The sequence below is a fragment of the Hydractinia symbiolongicarpus genome, chromosome 14 (genome assembly GCF_029227915.1).
Source record: "Hydractinia symbiolongicarpus strain clone_291-10 chromosome 14, HSymV2.1, whole genome shotgun sequence".
NCBI classification, from domain to species: domain Eukaryota; kingdom Metazoa; phylum Cnidaria; class Hydrozoa; order Anthoathecata; family Hydractiniidae; genus Hydractinia; species Hydractinia symbiolongicarpus.
The window spans coordinates 17,801,437-17,821,638 of NC_079888.1; the positions used below are offsets into that span (position 1 = coordinate 17,801,437).

At 31.7% G+C, this 20,202-nt stretch overlaps 2 protein-coding genes across 3 annotated transcripts in view; both read left to right on the forward strand.

Annotated features, from left to right (window-relative positions):
* The first annotated feature begins 592 nt into the window (after positions 1-592).
* The window catches only part of LOC130625903 (protein MCM10 homolog), a 36,546-nt gene continuing 16,936 nt past the window's right edge, over positions 593-20,202 (forward strand). The window contains exons 1-11 of one of the 2 annotated variants that reach the window (XM_057441031.1): positions 593-871; positions 4,236-4,367; positions 4,669-4,953; positions 4,993-5,070; positions 6,629-6,707; positions 8,199-8,377; positions 8,538-8,683; positions 9,530-9,663; positions 9,995-10,078; positions 11,457-11,698; positions 15,397-15,442. In XM_057441031.1, the coding sequence (XP_057297014.1) occupies positions 628-871; positions 4,236-4,367; positions 4,669-4,953; positions 4,993-5,070; positions 6,629-6,707; positions 8,199-8,377; positions 8,538-8,683; positions 9,530-9,663; positions 9,995-10,078; positions 11,457-11,698; positions 15,397-15,442 (1,649 nt within the window). In that variant the 5' untranslated portion in view covers positions 593-627. Of the gene's footprint in view, positions 872-4,235; positions 4,368-4,668; positions 5,071-6,628; positions 6,708-8,198; positions 8,378-8,537; positions 8,684-9,529; positions 9,664-9,994; positions 10,079-11,456; positions 11,699-15,396; positions 15,443-20,202 lie in introns of both variants that reach the window. The other variant, XM_057441030.1, reaches the window with a different exon arrangement.
* Positions 16,956-20,142, forward strand: LOC130625905 (uncharacterized). The gene is made up of 2 exons (XM_057441032.1): positions 16,956-18,218; positions 18,502-20,142. Exons 1-2 carry the CDS (start codon positions 18,029-18,031, stop codon positions 19,227-19,229), a joined length of 918 nt encoding a protein of 305 aa, XP_057297015.1. The 5' UTR covers positions 16,956-18,028; the 3' UTR covers positions 19,230-20,142.

Genomic DNA, 20,202 nt, shown 5'->3' on the forward strand with positions numbered 1-20,202 from the left:
CATGCAACTTGTGATACTCCGAAGTTTCTATCCCTCACTTTTGAGTAACGAGCATTTGTGCAATTTTTATTTTCAAGAAAAGCATTGTAATTAAAGGTAATCAAGTAAAGTTATAACTGCTCTCCATCTTTGAGGTTGTATTTGTTTTTAGTATGAGTTTACAATAAAAATAATATCTAGGAATTCATGTTAGGTAAAATCTAACAACAGAAAAAAGAATGAACAACTATATCACTTGCTTTTATTGAGGGAAACGAGAAAGCTAGTAGTATGTACAATATTGTAATTCTCAGACTTTCTCATTAGAGATTTTTTTAAATATTTCGTGGATTGTAGCAGCTATGATTTTAACATCACAAAATTCGGAATCACCGTAATGATAATATAATGGAATGTTTGGAATTTTAACCAATTTTAGAGATTAATTACATAACTATAAGTAAATACTATGTTCTAATCAAATTTTTCTTGAAAAAATTGGCGTTCTCTAGTTTTTCCTTTTTTGATAAATTTTTATGATAAAAACTTCTGAACATTATTTTGCCTAAAAATGTGTTGTCTGAAATTTTTTGCCTAAAAAATTTATTTTAAGTGGTAAAGAAATTCCCAAAACAACAATAAAACAAAATGGGAGACAGTATGTTGTTAGATGAAGATGACGACAAAATATTGGCCAACTTTCCAATGGAGGATGACAATGGTTACGATTCTACTGACGACATACTGACTAAATTGATGGAGAAAGAAAATGCTAGCTCACCTCCAAAAAAAAAACGAAAGTCTTCTTGCATAAAAAATGAGGAGGATGACCAGCTGGAGGATAAAGGTTTGAATTCTGATGTTGATGAAGAAAGTGACGATGAAGCATCTGGTAAATTTTTTGTTTTTAAGAAATTGTTGTACTTTGCTTTTTACTACAAATTTGTACCCTGGGATTTCCATTAAGAAAACTACATGTGTGCTACTAATTAAACATGTAAATAAATAACATAGTGTCATCTGTTTGAAAGTTTATGGGCTACGGAACCTTAAATGATATTAATTCTAATAAAACCGCACACCATCGCACGCACAAAAGGCCCTGGGCGTGCGATGGTGTGCGTTTTTTTTTAATTGTTTTAAAGTCTCTGAATGTTTTTCTTCCACAGGCTTTCTCTGGTTCTTTAAAATATGTTACTTATTATTAAGATCCACGTTGACTTCCACCTTAACGTAATTGCCGAATAAAAATACGAAGATACCGTAGTTCTGATCGGGGTAAAGCATTCTCTGTTGAGAATGAAATATTGATGTGCTATGATAAATATTCACCTATATGTATACGCACCATCCGGATAAACTATCTGAGTTCATCACTAACATATAGCGGCACGTAGTGTAGTGGGTTCGTCTGCTGCTCCCAGTTATGGGGACTGCGGATCGAATCCCGCTCACTGCCAGGCAGTATGTTAGTGATGAACAAAGTAGTTCTCTTTCATTATGACTTACACGCATTATACTCGCCCATCATGATCAGAGGTCTGATCGGGGTGAAGCATTCTCTGTTGAGAATGAAATACGGATGTGCTATGATAAATATTCACCTATATGTATACACACCATCCGGATAAACTATCTGAGTTCATTACTAACATATTGCCGCACTTAGTGTGGTGAGTTTGTTTGAATCCCGCTCACTGCTTGTCAGTATGTTAGTAATGAACAAAGTTGTTTTTCTTCAATATGACTGTAGTTGTGTCAGCAAAAAAGTTGCCAACATAATTTTGTTGTGAAATTTGAATGAATGCCACAATCAAAACGGTCGGTGTTATTATGAAGAACGTAAGGTACTTTAGAGAACATTAAAGTTGGCCCCTTTCTTTCATGCTGACACTCTTATGCTCCACTGGTGCATTACACTGAGACTCAAATGAAAGACGGAAGACCATTTGGAACCATGCCACAAGTCAGTCCGACCTTCATCGTCAAGAAAATACTGCGAGAAGAGTGTGCATGCATCCAAGTTAAACATACAGTACAGTCCAGATGTACGCGTACGCTCAACTTGCAAAAATAATTGCTTTCATTAAAAAAAACAATAGGATAGCGAGTTCCTTTCAAATTGCGCGAAAATAATTGCTTTGTGGTAAAAACAAAAGCATAGCAAGAAACATTGTTTATAAACAATACTCTGCGCGAGAGAAAATTAAACGCGAAGGCCATTGAATTTTTATTTTTTTAACAACGAAACTAATTATAGTAATGCGATTTTAATCTCGATATATTTAAAAAACACAAGCTCTTTCAAAAAACAACAAATCCAATGATCTAAATAAAAAAAAAATAAGCAAGGAGGTTTAAAAGAGAAGGAGACACATCTGCGCAAAAACATTTCTATCGCCGTTTTTCGTTTTTAAACTTTTAAAAGTTGATCTAAAAAAAACATTTCTATCGCCGTTTTTCGTTTTTGAACTTTTAAAATGCGATCTAAAAAAACATTTCTATCGCCGCTTTTCGTTTTTAAACTTTTAAAATGCGATCTAAAAAAACATATCTATCGCCACTTTTTGTTTTTAAACTTTTAAAATGCGATCTAAAAAAACATTTCTATCGCAGTTTTTCGTTTTTAAACTTGTGAAATGCGATCTAAAAAAACATTTCTATCGCCGTTTTTCGTTTTTAAACTTTTATAATGCGATCTAAAAAAACATTTCTATCGCCGCTATTCGTTTTTAAACTTTTAAAATGCGATCTAAAAAAGCTTTTCTATCAAAATTAAAGTTTCAATCTTTGTTAAAACATAATAATTTCTATCACTTAAAAGCTTTATTTAACCCGCGCAACCAACAATGCCTTCTCGCTAGTTTATTTAGTTTCCACGCAAAACTTTTATTTAATAAAACTATCAAAGAGTTGATAACATTTGCAATTATGCTATTGGGAATAGTTATGTTAACACTATTTAACAATAGTTACGTGCAGTTATAATAAGATATTTTTTCTGTAATAATCTTTTGTTTATTACGCGCAAGTTAATGACTTACAAGACTCGCAAGATAATTAATAAGAACAAAAGACAAACAACTACCGCCTCCGAGAAAAAGGTGTGAAACTTGAGCGTACGCGTACGCTTACATCTGGACTGTACTGTAACCAGAACATGGGAGAGGTTAGGTGTCCTGTACCTTAATACAGCTCTCAGACGAATGTTTTTGTGATGTAATACCAAAGAATAAGCAAGTTGAATAAAGTTTACAAAATCTTTTTAAAAGTGGAAAGAGAAATCGAATATGTTTAATAATAATAATTGAAAAAATTGTATATCGTATTAAAAAGAAGTCCAGAGTTCTGTCACCCACGCAACACAGCAGGCAATAAGTCAGCCCTGTCCTCGATTTTGTGAGAAGAGATGTTCTGCGAAGACTCTAACAATTGAGTCTCCTCTACTGTTTTGCTTAATGTTAAGCTGTGCCAGTGACAAGCATTTTTGAAGCATGTCACTGGCAACTTTTGCGATATATAACCTAATGATGCCCTAGCCTAATGAATTCGTCTCGAAACATAAAAAGCCAGTAACAAACTATTTTTAAAAATCAAGGCATGTGAGTATCGAAACAGAGAAAGAAAAAAACAGGTAGCAATGCGCAAGATACAAAGCTATTAAAAAAAGTTTTAGTATGGTCGCTGTGATTTTACATTCTTCACATAAACATGATTTTACATTAAACACAAAATCTTTAACGCTTTACGAGTGTTAATTCATTTTTTTGGAAATACCTTTTAATAGCTTTGTGATCATTAACACTTTTAAACAATAGCATGTTCATGTAAGAACAAAAGGATTCATCAAATCTTATTGTTGTGACTCGCTCACAACGATAACAATATAAAGCAATTAAGTTCATAATGTAAACAAAAGATATGTAAAGGTTCTTTATGTAGACATGAGATCGTTACACGACGTTGTAAAATTTGCGTTAAGTAAGATTTAAGCGGCACTGTTGTACCCTGTTCTAAATTAATTTCTTGTATCTAAATTATCTTATTGTGGTGCGGTTAAAACTAAGATTAAGAAGGGAAAATGCAAGGTAAATAAGGAAATCACTTCAAATTTTATACAATTTTGCGAGTGTGGTCAATCGCACGCCTCTGACATTTTGCGCGTGCGCGTGAGGTCGCACGCCTCTTATGGCAAGCCCTGTAAACAATGTTCTTGTTATTTGATTGATAAAGAACTTGTACTTTTTCTTTTTTAGCAGAGATTGCTGCTCTTCAAGCACAAATAGAAAAATTAAAAGCTGTAAAGAAGTTAAAGAAAACTCCGAAAAAGAAAGCAAATTGTGTTGAAAGCTATAATGCAAAACCTTCAACAAATTTGTGCTCTCACAGTATCCCTTTTTTATTGTACATTTTTGTCAGATTAGAGTTTACAGCAAGAAAAGTTTTTTCGGGACACAAACTGTCAGTGCAAAACAGCAGGAGTGTCATGTATGCCCTGCTTTTTTAGTCTTTTGAAGTAAAACTAACTGTTAGCAAACCTTACTTTTTACTTTTCTAATTTTTCTTCCCAAGCAGTAGAAATCATAGAGTTTGAATGCCCATACTGACATGTAAAAGCTAGCACATATAAAATACAAAAAAAGTTATACTTTTTGCTACGCTACACTTTTCTTAACGATTTACAAACAGATAAAGAACGGAGCAGCTGTTTCTTTTGTTCATCGAATAATGAAGACCTGTCATTAATACGTAATGATAAATGTGAAGACCTAGGATCTAACAAAAAAGAATGGGATAAAAATAAACCCAATGATAATGAACTCTATAAAAACGAACCTGTCAAAAACAAACAGAACTACTTAAAAGATAAATTTCTTAGTAAGATCAGTCCTTCTAAAGAGAAGTCGAAAGTATGTGAAGATTTTGTTCCCACTCAGAAGAAACCAAGAGTTGCACATGATCCTAAGAAAACAGACAACTATGAAGAGAAATGTGACTTGACTAAAAAAACAAAAATTTCACACAATTCTGTTACAACTAGTGGTCAAAAAGTAAAAACAAAACAAGATGGCATATCACCAGTTATTAAAAGTAAGCATGATATATTTTTGTTTCATTTGCTTTACAAGATGGTGGATTACATTTTCATTTATATAATTTCTAATTGCCTTTCTCTGTTATATTTTAATATAAATGTTGTAATTTTTTTCTCACAAACTTTTAAGGAATAAAAGATTTTTCACTGGTAAGCACAAATTACATGTACCAGCTTGGCCTCAATAAATTAACCTTTCAACCCCACAAGTAAATTGATAAAACAGTTGAATTAAAAAAGCTGAAAATTCTGTTCTGTGTTATTTATACATCTATGGTATTGCAATGTTTAGGCATCAGAAAAACCAATTTCAAGTAGTCTACAGTTTTCCGTTGATATTTTATAAATTCATTAGTGTGCAGTCTAAACCTCATTTACATCAAGTCATTATTGTACCAGTTAGTCAAAGTAAAAATAACATCTGTATACACTAACTATAAAAAAGTCATTGAAGATATTATTTCGGTTTTTCTGTTCAGTATTCATATTACTGTGGAAAGTTTATCATTTCTTGAACATGATAGGCAAGTTTTTTTCCTTCGTCGAGTTTTAAGGCAACACAAGATCAAATGCATTCTTAACTCTAAAGACACCCTAAGAAGCACTTTGTCTAAACCAAAAGACAAAATAAACCTGGAAGAACAATGCAATGTTATTTACGAAATCCCGTGTAAAGGTTGTGATGCAGTGTACATAGGCGAAACAAAAAGAAAGTTTAAGCAACGAGTACAAGAACATATGCGCGCAGTGAGAAATGGAGATGTGAAGAAAAACAAAATTGCGGACCACAGCTGGAGCAGAAGTCATCAGTTTAATTGGGATGAGAAAAAAATCATTGACAGAGAATCCAGAACAACGACCAGGAAGATTAAAGAAACCATCAACAGTGTAGCACTTAACAAACACAAAAACAGCATCTCGTATCAACTTCCTGAGATTTGGTTCCCAGCCCTACAGAAGAAGTAGTTACCTACATCTAGGTCCGAAAAAGTAATTACCGTAATTAACTGTAATTATCAGCTCGTTTCTGATTGGTTAGTTTTTATGAATTTTGATCTTCTGCCCGATGATGGGAGAAGGATCTCCCAAAACGTCGCCTACTAAACTATATGTTCAAGAAATGATAAACTTTCCACAGTAATATAAAAATGTCATATGTGAACATTCGAAGTATTAGGCCTCAGTTTCATTTTTAAACAGATGATGAACAGGGTTGTGCAATTGTAATTTTAATTTTGATGTTATGTATACATCTTAGATATCTGATTTACCTGTTGATTTATGCAAATCATTGAGCCTTTCTTTACATATTATGATTGCCATGTGATTGATTTTGTGTTATGTTTTGAGCAACTACAGGCTACACATTCTTTAAATGCCCTTAAATTTTTTAATAAATAAAAAACAACAGCAATAATAAATTCATAGATAAATCAAAGCAACAACAATTTTGACAACTTGTTTTTATGGTTGCAAATCTTTTAAAATTAACATAATTGACCCTAAAATTACCTACCTGTTTTCTGTTGCATTTAATTCTATTTTAATTTGTAGGAAAAAGTGCAGATATGAACAACCAATCAAATTCATCCTCAAGTAGCCATGTTTATACTTATGGCGGCATTGCTGTAAGGTGAGCAATACACATAAGATTGATGTATAATCTTCTACAGTTTAAGTTCTAAATGTTACCAGTTCCCACAAATTTTCTGCTAGTATCAATCACATGCTTAGAACCTTTTTTCGCAAAGTAAAAAATAGCCTTTGGGTGGAGTTATGATTGTCAGGGAGTAGTTAATGGCGACCATTTAATTAGCTGAAATAGGATGTGCAGTTTAATTAAGCATATACATATGTTTCTTGTTTTTTCTGTACAGTTTTGTTGACAAAATTAACAAAAATGTTAAACTATATTGATTGCCATTTTTTTATTCCACATTATTTTTTTCCTGAAAGTTTAAAACATTTTGTGAATAACCAACTATTGAGAGAAATTTGTTGTATTTTTTTTTCAACTGTCGCCATAAGAAAAAAGTCATAGTTCATAATTGCATGTTATATTTTTGGATTGAAGATAATACAAATGTTGTTACTGTTATAAAAAAATTCTCTCAAACAAAACAGATATATAGTATATATATATATAATAAAATAAGTGCAAGGACAAAGTTTGTGAAGTTAAATAATAGGTTTATGTGAAAAAAGGTAAACAAATTAGTTGTGTTTAGAGAAGTGTATGAAGAAATGAAAAAAATGACTCTTAGTTTTTTTGGTTTAAAAAGTTGTTTTTTTTTTGAGAGAGAAAAAAAGAAAAATGCTTATATAAGTGCAAAAATTTGTAGCAGGCAAAAGGGCCACAGCCTTCGAATTTTAGACATATTTGATATGGCATATGGTTGTTGGAGAAGTATCGTAATATTTAAGAATTTGCTTAGGTAGTCCTTCGGCAACAGAAAAAACCGTTAAATAGTTAAAACCACTAAAAAAAAAAGAAATCTATAGAATTATGGAATGATATCAAAGTGAGCTCATTGAGTTTAACCATCATCGATTTATGCGAAGTATAGATTCCTTGTAATTACTAAATTCCTTTGCCAATTGCAGAGCGCTGAAGCGAAATTTAGAGGAGCATTAAAAAAGCACGTTTATTCTGAGGTGGAGGGAGTGGGCTTATATGAAATAACGAACAAAAACGATAAGACGAGAGTAGTCCATCTATTTGTTTTGTGTATGTTTGCATTTTGAAAAATTTGTCTCTCTATTTTTCATTATGATATTTTACAGCTATCCGATAATTAATTTAAAGCTAAATATGTAAATTATGTAAATGTTCTTGTTTTTTTTGTTAAGATATTTATTATAGTTTTATTTTCATATAGAGAGGGTGAAGTTTAGATTAAGTATGTAGGAAAGGGAGCGGTATAATGCTAAAGGCGAACTTGAATAAACAAGGGGAGGTGGGGAGTCAAAATGAAAAATATTGGGGAAACAGTTTAAGAAGTCACCCATATTTTTCATGGCAAGTATTAAACTGACATATACTTTTTCTTATAATGCAAATGATTAAAAAAAATAATCAGATAATGTAAAAGAATGTATTTCTCCATATTTTTATATATTTTAGTCACCCAAAACTATCATCATCAGTGTTAGAAAGTCGCCTAAGGGGAAGAAAAATAATACACATCTCTAAAATTCAATCAAAGTTAAAAAACAATGATATCGAGGGAGACTGGGTAACGATTGGTGTTGTAGTGAAAAAGGTTGCTCAAAAAAAAACTGCCAATGGAAAAAATTTTAGTGGTATGTTTGTGTTCTTAATTATATATTATAATTATCCTTAAAATCTTTTGGCACATTATACCACCCTTTTTGTCTGTCTGTTGCACAAAATATTACCGTAAGTAGCAGTATAAAAAGAACGGACTAGTTGAATAAAATAGTATACACATTGTTTTTTTAGTGTGGCAGCTAAGTGATTTGGGAGTTGGTACTGAAAATCAAACTGTTGGTTTTTTTCTCTTTGGTGATACATATAAGGAACATTGGAAAATTCAAGTGGGCACTGTAATTGGGCTTCTAAATCCAACAATTATGAAACAAGAAAAGGTAATGTCTTATAAACATGCTGGTTCTGTTTAATGTTTGGCTTTGAATTTTTTTTGCTGTAACAACTAACAAAACGTGTTCATGTGAAGCTTGAATATCTTTATAATTCAATGCTATGTAGTAGCAAAATTTGCACCTGGACCCATTAGCACTAGTATAATTGGAAGAAAGATTGAATTAAGTAGAAATAACTTTGTTTTTATCCAGAAAAACAGAAATTGTCTTAAGTTGCTGTGTTTTATAATAAGACCATTCAATGTGTAAAATGAAGTTTAAATGTTACTCTATTGCAATAGATTTTTTTCACTATCATACGTATTGCATTTAATAAAAATCATATGTATTTATCTGTAAATTCTTAATACCCATTACGCAATCAGAAGCACAAGCCTATTAACAAGATGTATGAGTTCACTATTCAAGTGCATTTTTATATTTTTTATGAATTTGTAAAAGTTTCCATTAAAAATTTTTGTGTAAGTGCCACATGACCAAAATGTCCAGAGCTGACCCAAACCTGTTCTTTTCAACACAAATTCCCTACTCCCACTCACCATTGCATGTGCAGAATTTCTGATTAGGAGACCTTGACCGATGGCAAATTGTGATATTGAGGCTAAATATGGACTTTTCCATTTGTGCAAAGCAAGCTGCTGGAATATATTCATACTTGCACGCTAGTCAAATTTAAAAGCATAGGAGAATCTATCAAAGCCTAATACATTTATTTGATGGTTAAGCATTCTGGCATTCACAGAAATATTTTTTTTTGTATTAAAAAAGGTCTTTGCTATTTTAAAATAACATTGTTGTTCATATGAATAAACCATGCTGTTTATAATTTAGTCAACTTATCAGGAGTTATCTATATCACTTGACAACCCTAAAAAGCTAATGGAAATCGGAGTGGCAAAAGAGTTGGGTGTATGCAAAGGGATTCGAAAAAATGATGGAAAGTCATGCTCAATGTTTGTCAACATGTAAGTTTCCTTTTTTACAAGATATTTCAAGATTGATAAGTTATACCACTTTTCAAAAGTTGAATCAATCTTTAAATATAGCTAAGTTGTAATTAAGGTTTTATTGTATCGTGGCAAAAATGTCTATCAATAATGCCTCATAATCATGCACTTTCTTTTATTTTTCTCACACCAGTTACGGCAAGTTTTTTAATGGTCATAATCACTTAATACTATTTAAAGAAATAAATCAATGAAAATTAATTAACAAAAATAAAAAGATTTTGGCTGGTGGTAAATTGTGCAGTTCTTTTCTAAGAAAGTAATATATATTTACATTTAATTCTTGTAGAAGCTATGGGGAGTACTGTGAATACCATATACAAAAAGCATTTAAGAAAGCAAGAGCTAATAGAATGGAGCTACAATCAGGAGGGTAAGCATTTTATAAAATTTTATTTAAACTTTGTTTTAACCTTCAAAAGTAAACTTTTGCCCTATACACTCCATCCATTAGTGAAACGTGCCTCAAGAAAAATGTAGTGTCTAACACATTGTTATAACTTTACAATTAATGGAGCAATTTTTGGTATAAACAAAAAAAAATTCTCAGCAACAAGAGTGGTGAGGTGGAAATAGGTAGATGTTTATAAAAATTTAAGACTGTTCTATACAAAGACAAAAGAGAACACATAATTATTTATTGGCAGTAAAAACAGAAAGTTATAAAAAGAAAGTTTGAAATAAATTACAGTAAACCTTTCCACGTTTTAAATTATGTTTGTTTATTTTAGCTGTGATTTAATTTCATAGAATTGATGTGACGATAATAATTTCAAAGGCCTCAGATAAAAATTAAGGGATGACATTTTAATATGTGACAAATCAGATATAGCATTGACATTTGTGTTTAATCATTCTTGATGTATTTATTTGTTAGATTAAATTTTTTTGGTTTTAACAATAAGTGAAAAAAACAAAGTAGGAACCTATCCTATTGTGACTATTTGCACACCTATGACTATTTTAACTGTACAAGTATCCACAAAAAAAACTTAGTTTTGAAAATTTTGAAACTCGTCATTGCAAATTATAATACATTAGCAAAATTCTTAGCTAACAAAATTATTTCATTTTAATACATGATTTTTTCTAGCCAATGTAAACAAAGTTTTTTATAACATGGTTTTTATATGTTTTAAAGAAGATTGTAGAGAATGTATTTGACTTTGCTGCTGACAGACAAACAGACACAGTTTTTGTAATAATATGGACATTTATCGAAAAAAAAATTTACAATGTTATAATACTGAGCACATAGGGATTAAAATTTTAAACAACTATAATTATCCAAAAATGCATTGATATTTATTAATTTGGAAGAAATACGTAGAATGTACAGTATTTTTCAGGATTTGATTTAGTTTGTGTTTGTCCTAAAGATGTAAAAGCAGAATTTAATGACTTTTTGTTGCCAATCGTTCAAACAACTTGTACTTGAACAATATAATTTTTCAAAGCATCAAAGAATTTAGAAATAGCAATGGAAGTAGCTATTTGAATTACTAATTTTTGTGTTAAAATTTTACCAGGCAACAAAAAATAGAGAAAAGTAACAATCAATCTGATTTTAATTTATTTCTTTTTCAACAAAAATGATATGTGTTGGAAAATGTTTTCAAATTTTGTAAAGATTTATATACTTTATTGCTTGGTATCTAAAACAAATGTCTCAATTATTTTGCTTCTCTGACCTTTAAAATATTTTTCTGATCCTGAAACTTTATAAAAAGTAATCATATTGTTTTCTTTAGGCCTGGGGCAGGTCAAAAACCAATAGGAAGTCGCATGAGAATGCTCAGAAAAGACATAGATGCTGGTGATGTGTTTTACGGTGGGCAGACAGTGACACTAGGCAAAGATCATAAAAAGAATAATGTCAAACTTAGTGGTGGAAAAAACATGAACCGTGGAGGATTACAGAGTGTTATGGGGAGTGAATTAAAATCTCTAGCTGCAAAAGAGTTTGAAGAAAATAAACTTAGAATCAAAAAAGGTATTTCTCGTTTTGTTATTTTCTATTTTTTATTATTTCTGTCAGTTTTTTTTTAATGCAGATCCTATTCAAAAAATATAAGGCAGAATAAAGTAGTGCTTCACTTTCCTAAATTTTGTCAAAATTGGTAAAAGGTGAAATAAACGTCTAACCTGATAATCCTTGTAGCTCCAACTCCAACAACAATCATTAAACACAACAGCAACAAAACGTTGTAATATCTGTACCAATGTATCAGATCTGCACCAAACAGTAACTAAAACCCCATCCAACACTATTGTAATTAGTCTTACAGTCTAAACATGAACAGTAGGTTAACAATCTTCCCCACTTTTCTTCAATCTTTATGTACACTATTTTAGCATCACCAACTTGAGATTAATGGAGCCCACCACGCTGAAGGGTTTTCAATAGTCCCTAAGTAGACGCTCCTCTTTTTGTACGACAATTTGCGATTTGCTTCTTGCTATCAATCCACTTTACATCTGTTATTTCTCTTCTGTCAATCATTTAAGTATAGACGAATCTAATCCGTAGTGATCCACAACAAATTTGATCGAATCAACTGCTTCAAATAGTTGTTGACTGTCTGTGTAACTTTAATGGAATTTAAAACATTACGACCACATACTTCAGTAAGTAAATTTGACAACCAAAATGCTGCTTCTGCAGCTTCCACTTGAATCAGATTTTCTACAGCCATTGTACTCTTTGCAAGCGCTTTGACTGCCACATAATGGGTGATAGATTTCAACAGTCGTCTTTCAGAAATATTATATATCCGCCTTGAGATCCTCTGTTTCTAAGGTTTGCAAAGGATGCGTCATTGTAGACTTTAAGAGTCAAATTTTTCATAGTACCTTTGAACTGTAAAATAACATTTTTGGCTTTTACCAGAACTTTGTTGCCTTTTATAAAATCATCTATTGTAGCTTCCTTCACTGATAGTCCTAATTCACAGACTTCAAACATGATATCGAGTCTTGTCTGTCCACTTAACCAGCACAACCTTCCTATTAAAGCTCTGAATTCCCTGATCCATTTTCATTTAGTGGACAATTCTTCTTTCCCTTTTTTCTTTTTCTATTTAATGGGCTCATTATCTTCAACATACGCATTTTGGTTGATTTAAATGGTAAAATCACTGTGTTGGCTCAACCTTAACCCAAGATAACGAAAGATACAACAAGAAACACTTTCCGTAAAGGTTGTATAACATTTTTGATGAAATTCTCATTTCCGCCCCAACAAAAATCATCAACATGTGCGGCCATTACTCCTGATAATTGCTGACCATGATGCTAGTAGAATATTGCAGGATCATTCTTACTCACTGAGACATTAAGATTTATGAGCTCTTCTTTTACATGCAAATACCAACAGCGAGAAGCATCCACCAAACCATAGATGCATTTCTTAAGCTTCCACAAAGGATTTCCATTATCAGCTTCTTTTGGAGGTTTCAGGTGAACAGTTCTTTCAATTTCCTTTCTTTGTAAAAATGCAGATTTGTTATCAATAGAATTGCATCTCCAATTATTGTAAGCAATGAAGGTGAGTATCAAACGCAAACTTTCCTTCAAGCAAGTTGGGGAGTCTTTTAAAATGTCATTTTCTGTCTCCTCAAAACCCTGTGCAACTAATCTGGCTTTTGTCTTTTTCTTCCCATTCAATTTTTCCACTTTGTCAATATTAGCATCCAAGACATCTGAATCTGCAAATGTTACTTACGAAAGAAGTATACCTCTTCTGTGTTTATTGGCGGCCATCTTTCAATTTCCTCCTAATCAACACATGACAATGAATTACTATTCACATCTCATATATTTTAAAATAGGATTTGTATTTTCCAGTTGCTTTACCACCTCTTGATATAAATTCCACATCTTTAACTATATCACAGTCCTTGAACTTACACAAATGATTTAGCTTTCAGTTTTGGTCTTGTATGTCCCTGCTTTTTACATCTAAGGAAAGTTCACTTATGCTGCTGCTGCTGGTTAGGTTATTCATATCATTTAAACTTGTCTCTCATTTCTAATGGCATCCCTTGTTTCTGGCCCATCACTTTGGAAGTTTTGCAAATCAATCTCAGAATTTTCTTCTTTATCACTGTCTCACTATCTCCATCAACTATTATTTTGTCATTCACAGGATTATCGGTGTTAATTAAAGATATTATTGGTTCACTTCTGCAACTTTTTTTGGGAGTAGCATCAATCAGAGAAGAACCTTTGTCTTTATGGATAAGACAAGGGTGTACACGGACGTACAAACTGCCATGCTTTATTAAAACCTTTTTCCATCCTGTCCTATGACACTACCTGGGCCTTTCCAAGCATTGCTTGTGTTTCTTTTATAAAATACTTGTCCCCAGTTTCTAATCTAACATCACCTGACGTTGCTTTTCTAACCTTTTTCGCTGATTCACTTGGTATGAACGCCTTCCGTGCAGAGTCATAGCATTTAGATTTGTTGCAACAATCTCAAGTCTTTCCTTCTAAAGCTGGTAACTTTGCATTATCGCAGCTCAAAAGATTTGGGTTGAATCCAAAAACAAGTTGGTAGCACTGTAGCCATTGACATTTTTTGGGGAATTCTTGGCGCTCACTGACCAGGCTACTACCATGTCCAAATCCACTGTGACTTTATCCTCCATCATCTTGCTAACATAACCAAGAATAGAATTATGCCTTTCCAACAAACCGTTGCTCCAAGGGCTTTCTGCAGCTGTTATGCATATTCTGATGTTGACATTTCCACACATCGATACAAAATCCTCATTTTGAAATTCTCTGCCGTTATCAACTAGAAATTTTTCAAAAGAACCAACTATGGAGATCCATATTTGAAAGATTCGTCTGATTATCTCTTCTTTCCTTTTTGTTTTGATGACGCATGAAGTACTGTAGCGAGTAAAATGGCCCACTAAATGCAAGAACCAAACCTTTGGTGAATCTGACCATTCTTTTCGATCTAATGCTACACTTTCATGGAATTGTCTTGCCATTGGAAAACCCACAATCAGGGTTGGCTTTGGCTTTTGTATTTCAAACAAATTTGGCAGGAATGCTCAAGCTCATTAAGATGATTAACTGTCTCAACCTCATTAATATTTGCATCTATCAGCAACTGTTTTAGTCTTGAGCTATTAGGATGACTGAACTGGCAATAAAGTTTGACTGCAGCAGCCTTCTTCTGCAGTGGTGTTTTCTGTTGTAAAACATTACATATCACAAGTGTAGGTTAGTAGGTTAACAAAAATATCCTAGAATATAAAACTTTTATAGTGCATTGTAGTTTTTCTTCTTTACCGTCTTGTTCTTGGTTGTAGTGATTTATATGCCAGTTAGCCTAACTAATTTCAAAGTATATATCCTGTTATTTGTTTTTATGAGGAACCATGAAGGTAGCTCTAGAGTGGTTAAAGCTTCCATTGGAGCTATAGAAACCTTTTTATGAAATTTCTACTGAACTAGACAACAGGTGGTGAACGAATCCACAGTCTCTAGAATATGAATCGAGCACTCTATCGACTGAGCTACTGATCCCCAATTCATTCATCTGTTTCAAGCATTCTCTTTTTTTTATAGTGCGTTTGAAAGAATGGAAAGTGTCAGTAATATTCAATGTTATGTATTCAAAAATAATTTACTAAGTTCAAATAAAATAAGTTTTGGTTTGTTTGTTTTTTGTAGAAAAGGCAGAAGAACAAAAGGCTTTACAAGGTGGTTCTGAAGAATTGTAAGTTTTTGCATATGTATTTTTTCTTGTTGTTAATTTCGAGTCGAGCTTTATTTTATATTTTAAATATTTAGAACATTTAACATAATAGACTACTACTTTCAGAGAGAACAGTGCTAACTGTGTTGTATTAAGAAGGTACCTAAGGCAATTGGTAACATAAAATTCTCCTTGCATTTTTTATGGGTTAGTTGGAAAATGAAATGTTGCACACAAAGATCTGATTAGGTAAACAAGAAATGCATGTTGTATGTAAATAGAAAACCCAGGGGCTGGCAAATCACTGTATTTAGTTACATATGTACAAAAGATGGTATATTTTGTACATAATAAGATTATTTTATGCATTTATTTCTCAGGATGCATGTTATGGTTTAATATGAACCACAATAGGTTATCAATGCAAGCTATAACTTTCCTATTCTAAGCTCTCTTTTTTATTTCTTGCATGAGCATAATGTTTTCCTCCTTATTTCTTCTTTGAGACCTTATCTGCAAATATCTTATATAATTTTGAATCATTTTATGTTGTTGTTTAACCCAATTACTCTCCAAAATCGTATCAAACACAACAAATGACTATTATAAGACATACACAGAATTTTGTCTATTCATGCGTTTCCATCCACAAGCGTACAAATATGAAAGCGTACAAATATGAATAAAAATATATGCACAGATAAAGTATTTTGTCACAGGTCTGTTACCATTTTAAGTGGTAAATGAAATGAGTGATAATACAAGAGGGGTCATAATGTGCAAGTTCTTTATGCAGTTGAGTTAGGAATACAAGCATCTTCATTTTCTGCAGCAATTTTTGGGACTGGTTACATGATTTGTTGATATTTGTGCAATTTTGCAAGCAATGGTTACATCTGGAATGTATTTAAAAAGCCAGTTGCACAGCAATCCGAAAGGGATTGTAATTGTAGAAACTTATCCTTAAATATGCAAATAAAATTTTCCTGAAATAAAAATATTTTACCAAACTTATGTGTTCACATCAAACATGAAACATCCATGTTTATTCTAAGATTTGGTAACCCTTACTGACCCCTAATCAGTATATTAATGGCTGATGATTTTGTAAAAAATTGAACAATTGTTATTCAGTGTTGTGACCCCATCGTCAGGATGTCATCGCCTGGTAATATATTGTAATTAATTAAAGTGACGTATTTTTTGTAAGAGAATGTAATAACTCAAGGGCTCTGTTTAACTCTCATAAATTTTTATTCTTTGAATAATCGCCTCAATTATTGGAACTTTACTTAATAATACGACTTTCTAATGTGCTAGTCTATTATTTGTTAGTCTTTTATGTAAACTGTTACGTCATTGTTTTGTAATTGATATAAAGTCTGTTTGTTTTCAAAATGAAAGATTGACTTTATCACTTGTGACTTTATCACTTGTGAGTTTATCACTTGTGAGTTTATCACTTGTGAGTGCGACACACTCAGATATTTTGCCATTATAACACCCATGGATGGTTGAATTTTGTGAAATTAGATAGTGAATTAACGGTGTTCAAAAATAATGTAAAAGGATATTTTATATGGACAAAATATGCTTAGATATAATAGAATATAAAGAATGGAGAAGTATAATTAGATAAGAAAGTGTAGAGACTTAATAGTTCCTGGGGCAAAGCTCAGAGGTAGACCGAGAAAAACTTGGCAGGAGGTAATAAGGACAGACTTGATGCAGAGGATTTTGGGTTAGAGCTAACACAGTGTCGATCAGATTAAAAGAAGGTTAATAATATACCTCGTCCAACCCATGCTAGTATGGAAAACGGACGTGAAGCTGAAATGATAATAGGTTAATGACGTAAGTGAGGCTAGTAAAGTTTGTGTTTGATGAAAAAGATAAATGTATATGATTAATATCAAAGTTTTTCTGTTACTAGGTACATTGTTAATGAAAACAAAAATTGAAAGAGTTTCTCTAAGTTTTCGCTGGGTCTGATGACCCAAGTGTCATTGTATGGATTTTAAATTATATTATTATTTGATTTTACCAAAGATTCATGAAAAACGTCTTTTGGTGAATAAAGTTTCATTTCCTATTTTAGCAGTCCATTAGAAATATACAACTTTATTTAATTCGTTTTTTAAGAAACTAAGCAAAGGGCCTAGAAGACTATGTTTCTTATTTTTTCATGATTTTTGCATTAAAAGTTTACAAATAGGGGTTATTTATTTATCATTTAGCATAAATAATACACTGGGGAATTCTAACCTTTGACCTCTATTTGTGATGTCATATACCTTTGAATCAATGATGTTCACAATGATGACAAGTTGATGATTGTGTCATGTCATCACTATTGACCCAGATTAATAATACGTCATCTAGCCATAAGAATCAATAATTTATTAGATCCAAAGAAGATTTTTTGTAGGGTTCACTTAATAATAAAATTTTGTAGAGAAGATGTAATTTTTTATGAGGCACGGAATTCTAATTAAAGCTATTAATTGGGACACTTCAAGGAAGTAATTAACACAGTTATTTGGAGGAAAGAGTGGTTGGGCATGCAGCAAAAGAAAATGGTGTGATTCATGTTGTATTTGTTTTTGTATGAATGAAGACAAAATGGTAGTATTAACTAAAGCGGCACAAATTATTACTTTGAGTTACTTATCAGTTTGTTTTGTTATTATCTGGTGTGGTAATCTGGTGTTATGGATATATCTGAGGCGAACAACTTCAAAGGCTTCCACATACATAAAAGCAATAATCATTGCTACATTACCAGTGGTTGTTATAAGTATGTATGTTTTTTTGTTCATCTGTGATGTTTAATTAAAAAAAGATTTCTTGGAAAACATTTTCTTACACTGACAGCCAGAAATTGAAAAAATTGTTAGCGGCCTTGGAAATATTTAAATGTGGATTGTATTCCTCGCTTTTTGTTTGATTAACTGATATTATATGCATAATTGTCAATTAAGGCCACAACCACAGTTGTCGCTCTCTATGTTACCTATATTTTAATGTTACTTTTGTTCTTCCCAAGCTCTTACTTACTCACTGTTTTTATTTTTTTTTAGGTTTACCACTCAACATGTTTCAAGTTTTTATGAATTTTCGTGATGGAGGCAGTTGTATGCATATCCGCTTTTTACAGTATATTACTCTCTTCTTTCCTAAACTGACGGTAGTCAATCTTATAGCTGTCATGTCTCTAGTGCGGTATCTTGATATCATAAATTGGAAGCATAAACATTTACTTGAATATACAAAAACAATTGTTACTTGTGTCACTGTCTATACGTTGATTTTATGCACACCGATTGTGTATGAAATGTACCTGTATTTTTTGAGCCCCACACCTCGTAGTGTATGTATAGAAAAAACACATGGTAAAGAAGCTCCCTTACCAGCACCAATTTACAGTCTTGTTTCAATCACGTTTAGTGTGACGTCTGCAAGCTTTGTTGTTCTTGTGACCACAGTTTGTTTGCTACGATTAGTACACCGTCATGAAAAATCAGTTTCAAAAATATTTCGCAAAAAAGTCAGAATGGATACAAGGCGTATCATGGCAACGCAAATTTTATGGATATCTTTCGCTGTCTATTGGATGCCTTATGGAATACTACATACGCTCGGTAACAGTATTGCTGTTTCGAAGTACGTCCATTGTGCCATTATTTTGCAAGCTATTGCGTATTCATCATTTTTTACTTTACCAACTGTTTATTATGCAATGGATTTTGAGTATGGAAAATACATAACTAATATATTTAAAAGAATTTTGCGAAAACTAATGAAATAAAGACAGATGTTATATTTCTAACATTGTATTTCTGTTGCTAACTCAAATAATAGCAATAATTAGTAAATGACAATTATTGTAAATTATTTTTATTATGCCATTATAAACTAAATATAAATCTTTTTTAACAGTGAATGATTAAAATAGTAGCTGAATAACCCGAAGGATTTATTCGTGTATAGTCCGAATTGTTTTTATAAAACTTGTTTTTTGGTTTATTATGTTATGTTAGTAGCGTATTTATTTGTTTATTATGAAGTATTTTTTATTTGTATAATCATATTTGTTATATAACTTCCCCATTTCCATCAAATTTGCATCGAATATGCAGGCATATTATGATGTAAGAATAATGTATTTTTTTTGTCTGTTTTTAATACAGTGCAATTGTCATGATCCAGCTATGCTATGTTTTTTATAGGTAATTCCACATTTTTTTTCACTGATTTTTTATTGCTATGTATACATCACACTAAATGTTTTATTTTTTCAGAATTTTCGTATTCAATAAAAACTGTACATTTTAATGCTGTGTAATGACAACTTGACCTTTCTGTTTTTATGAATTGTTTCCTCTATTTCTTGAGTTATTTCCTTTCTAGCAGTGCTGTCTCATGCTTGCTATAGATGAGAAGAATTCGGACAGTAATGTCTATGCCTTGTAAATGCAATAACTCATTAGACTTTTTTGTTTCTGTTGATATATTTTATTTGCTGTGTATATTTCTCCTTATACTTTTTAAAGGTATTATGAAATATGTTAATTTTGTTTGTTACAAATTTTGTTTGTTACAAATAGTTTTACTACGTAAAGAATAAAATAAAATTTGTAGGATTTTATTTAAAAACTGTAATTAAAAACAAAAATGAAAGACTTCCAAGTTAATTAAATTAACCCTAATTCAAAAATATAATACGTCTAATTAAGGGACACATAAACCTTTGTTTAGAGTACTTCCTAGATTGCTACGTA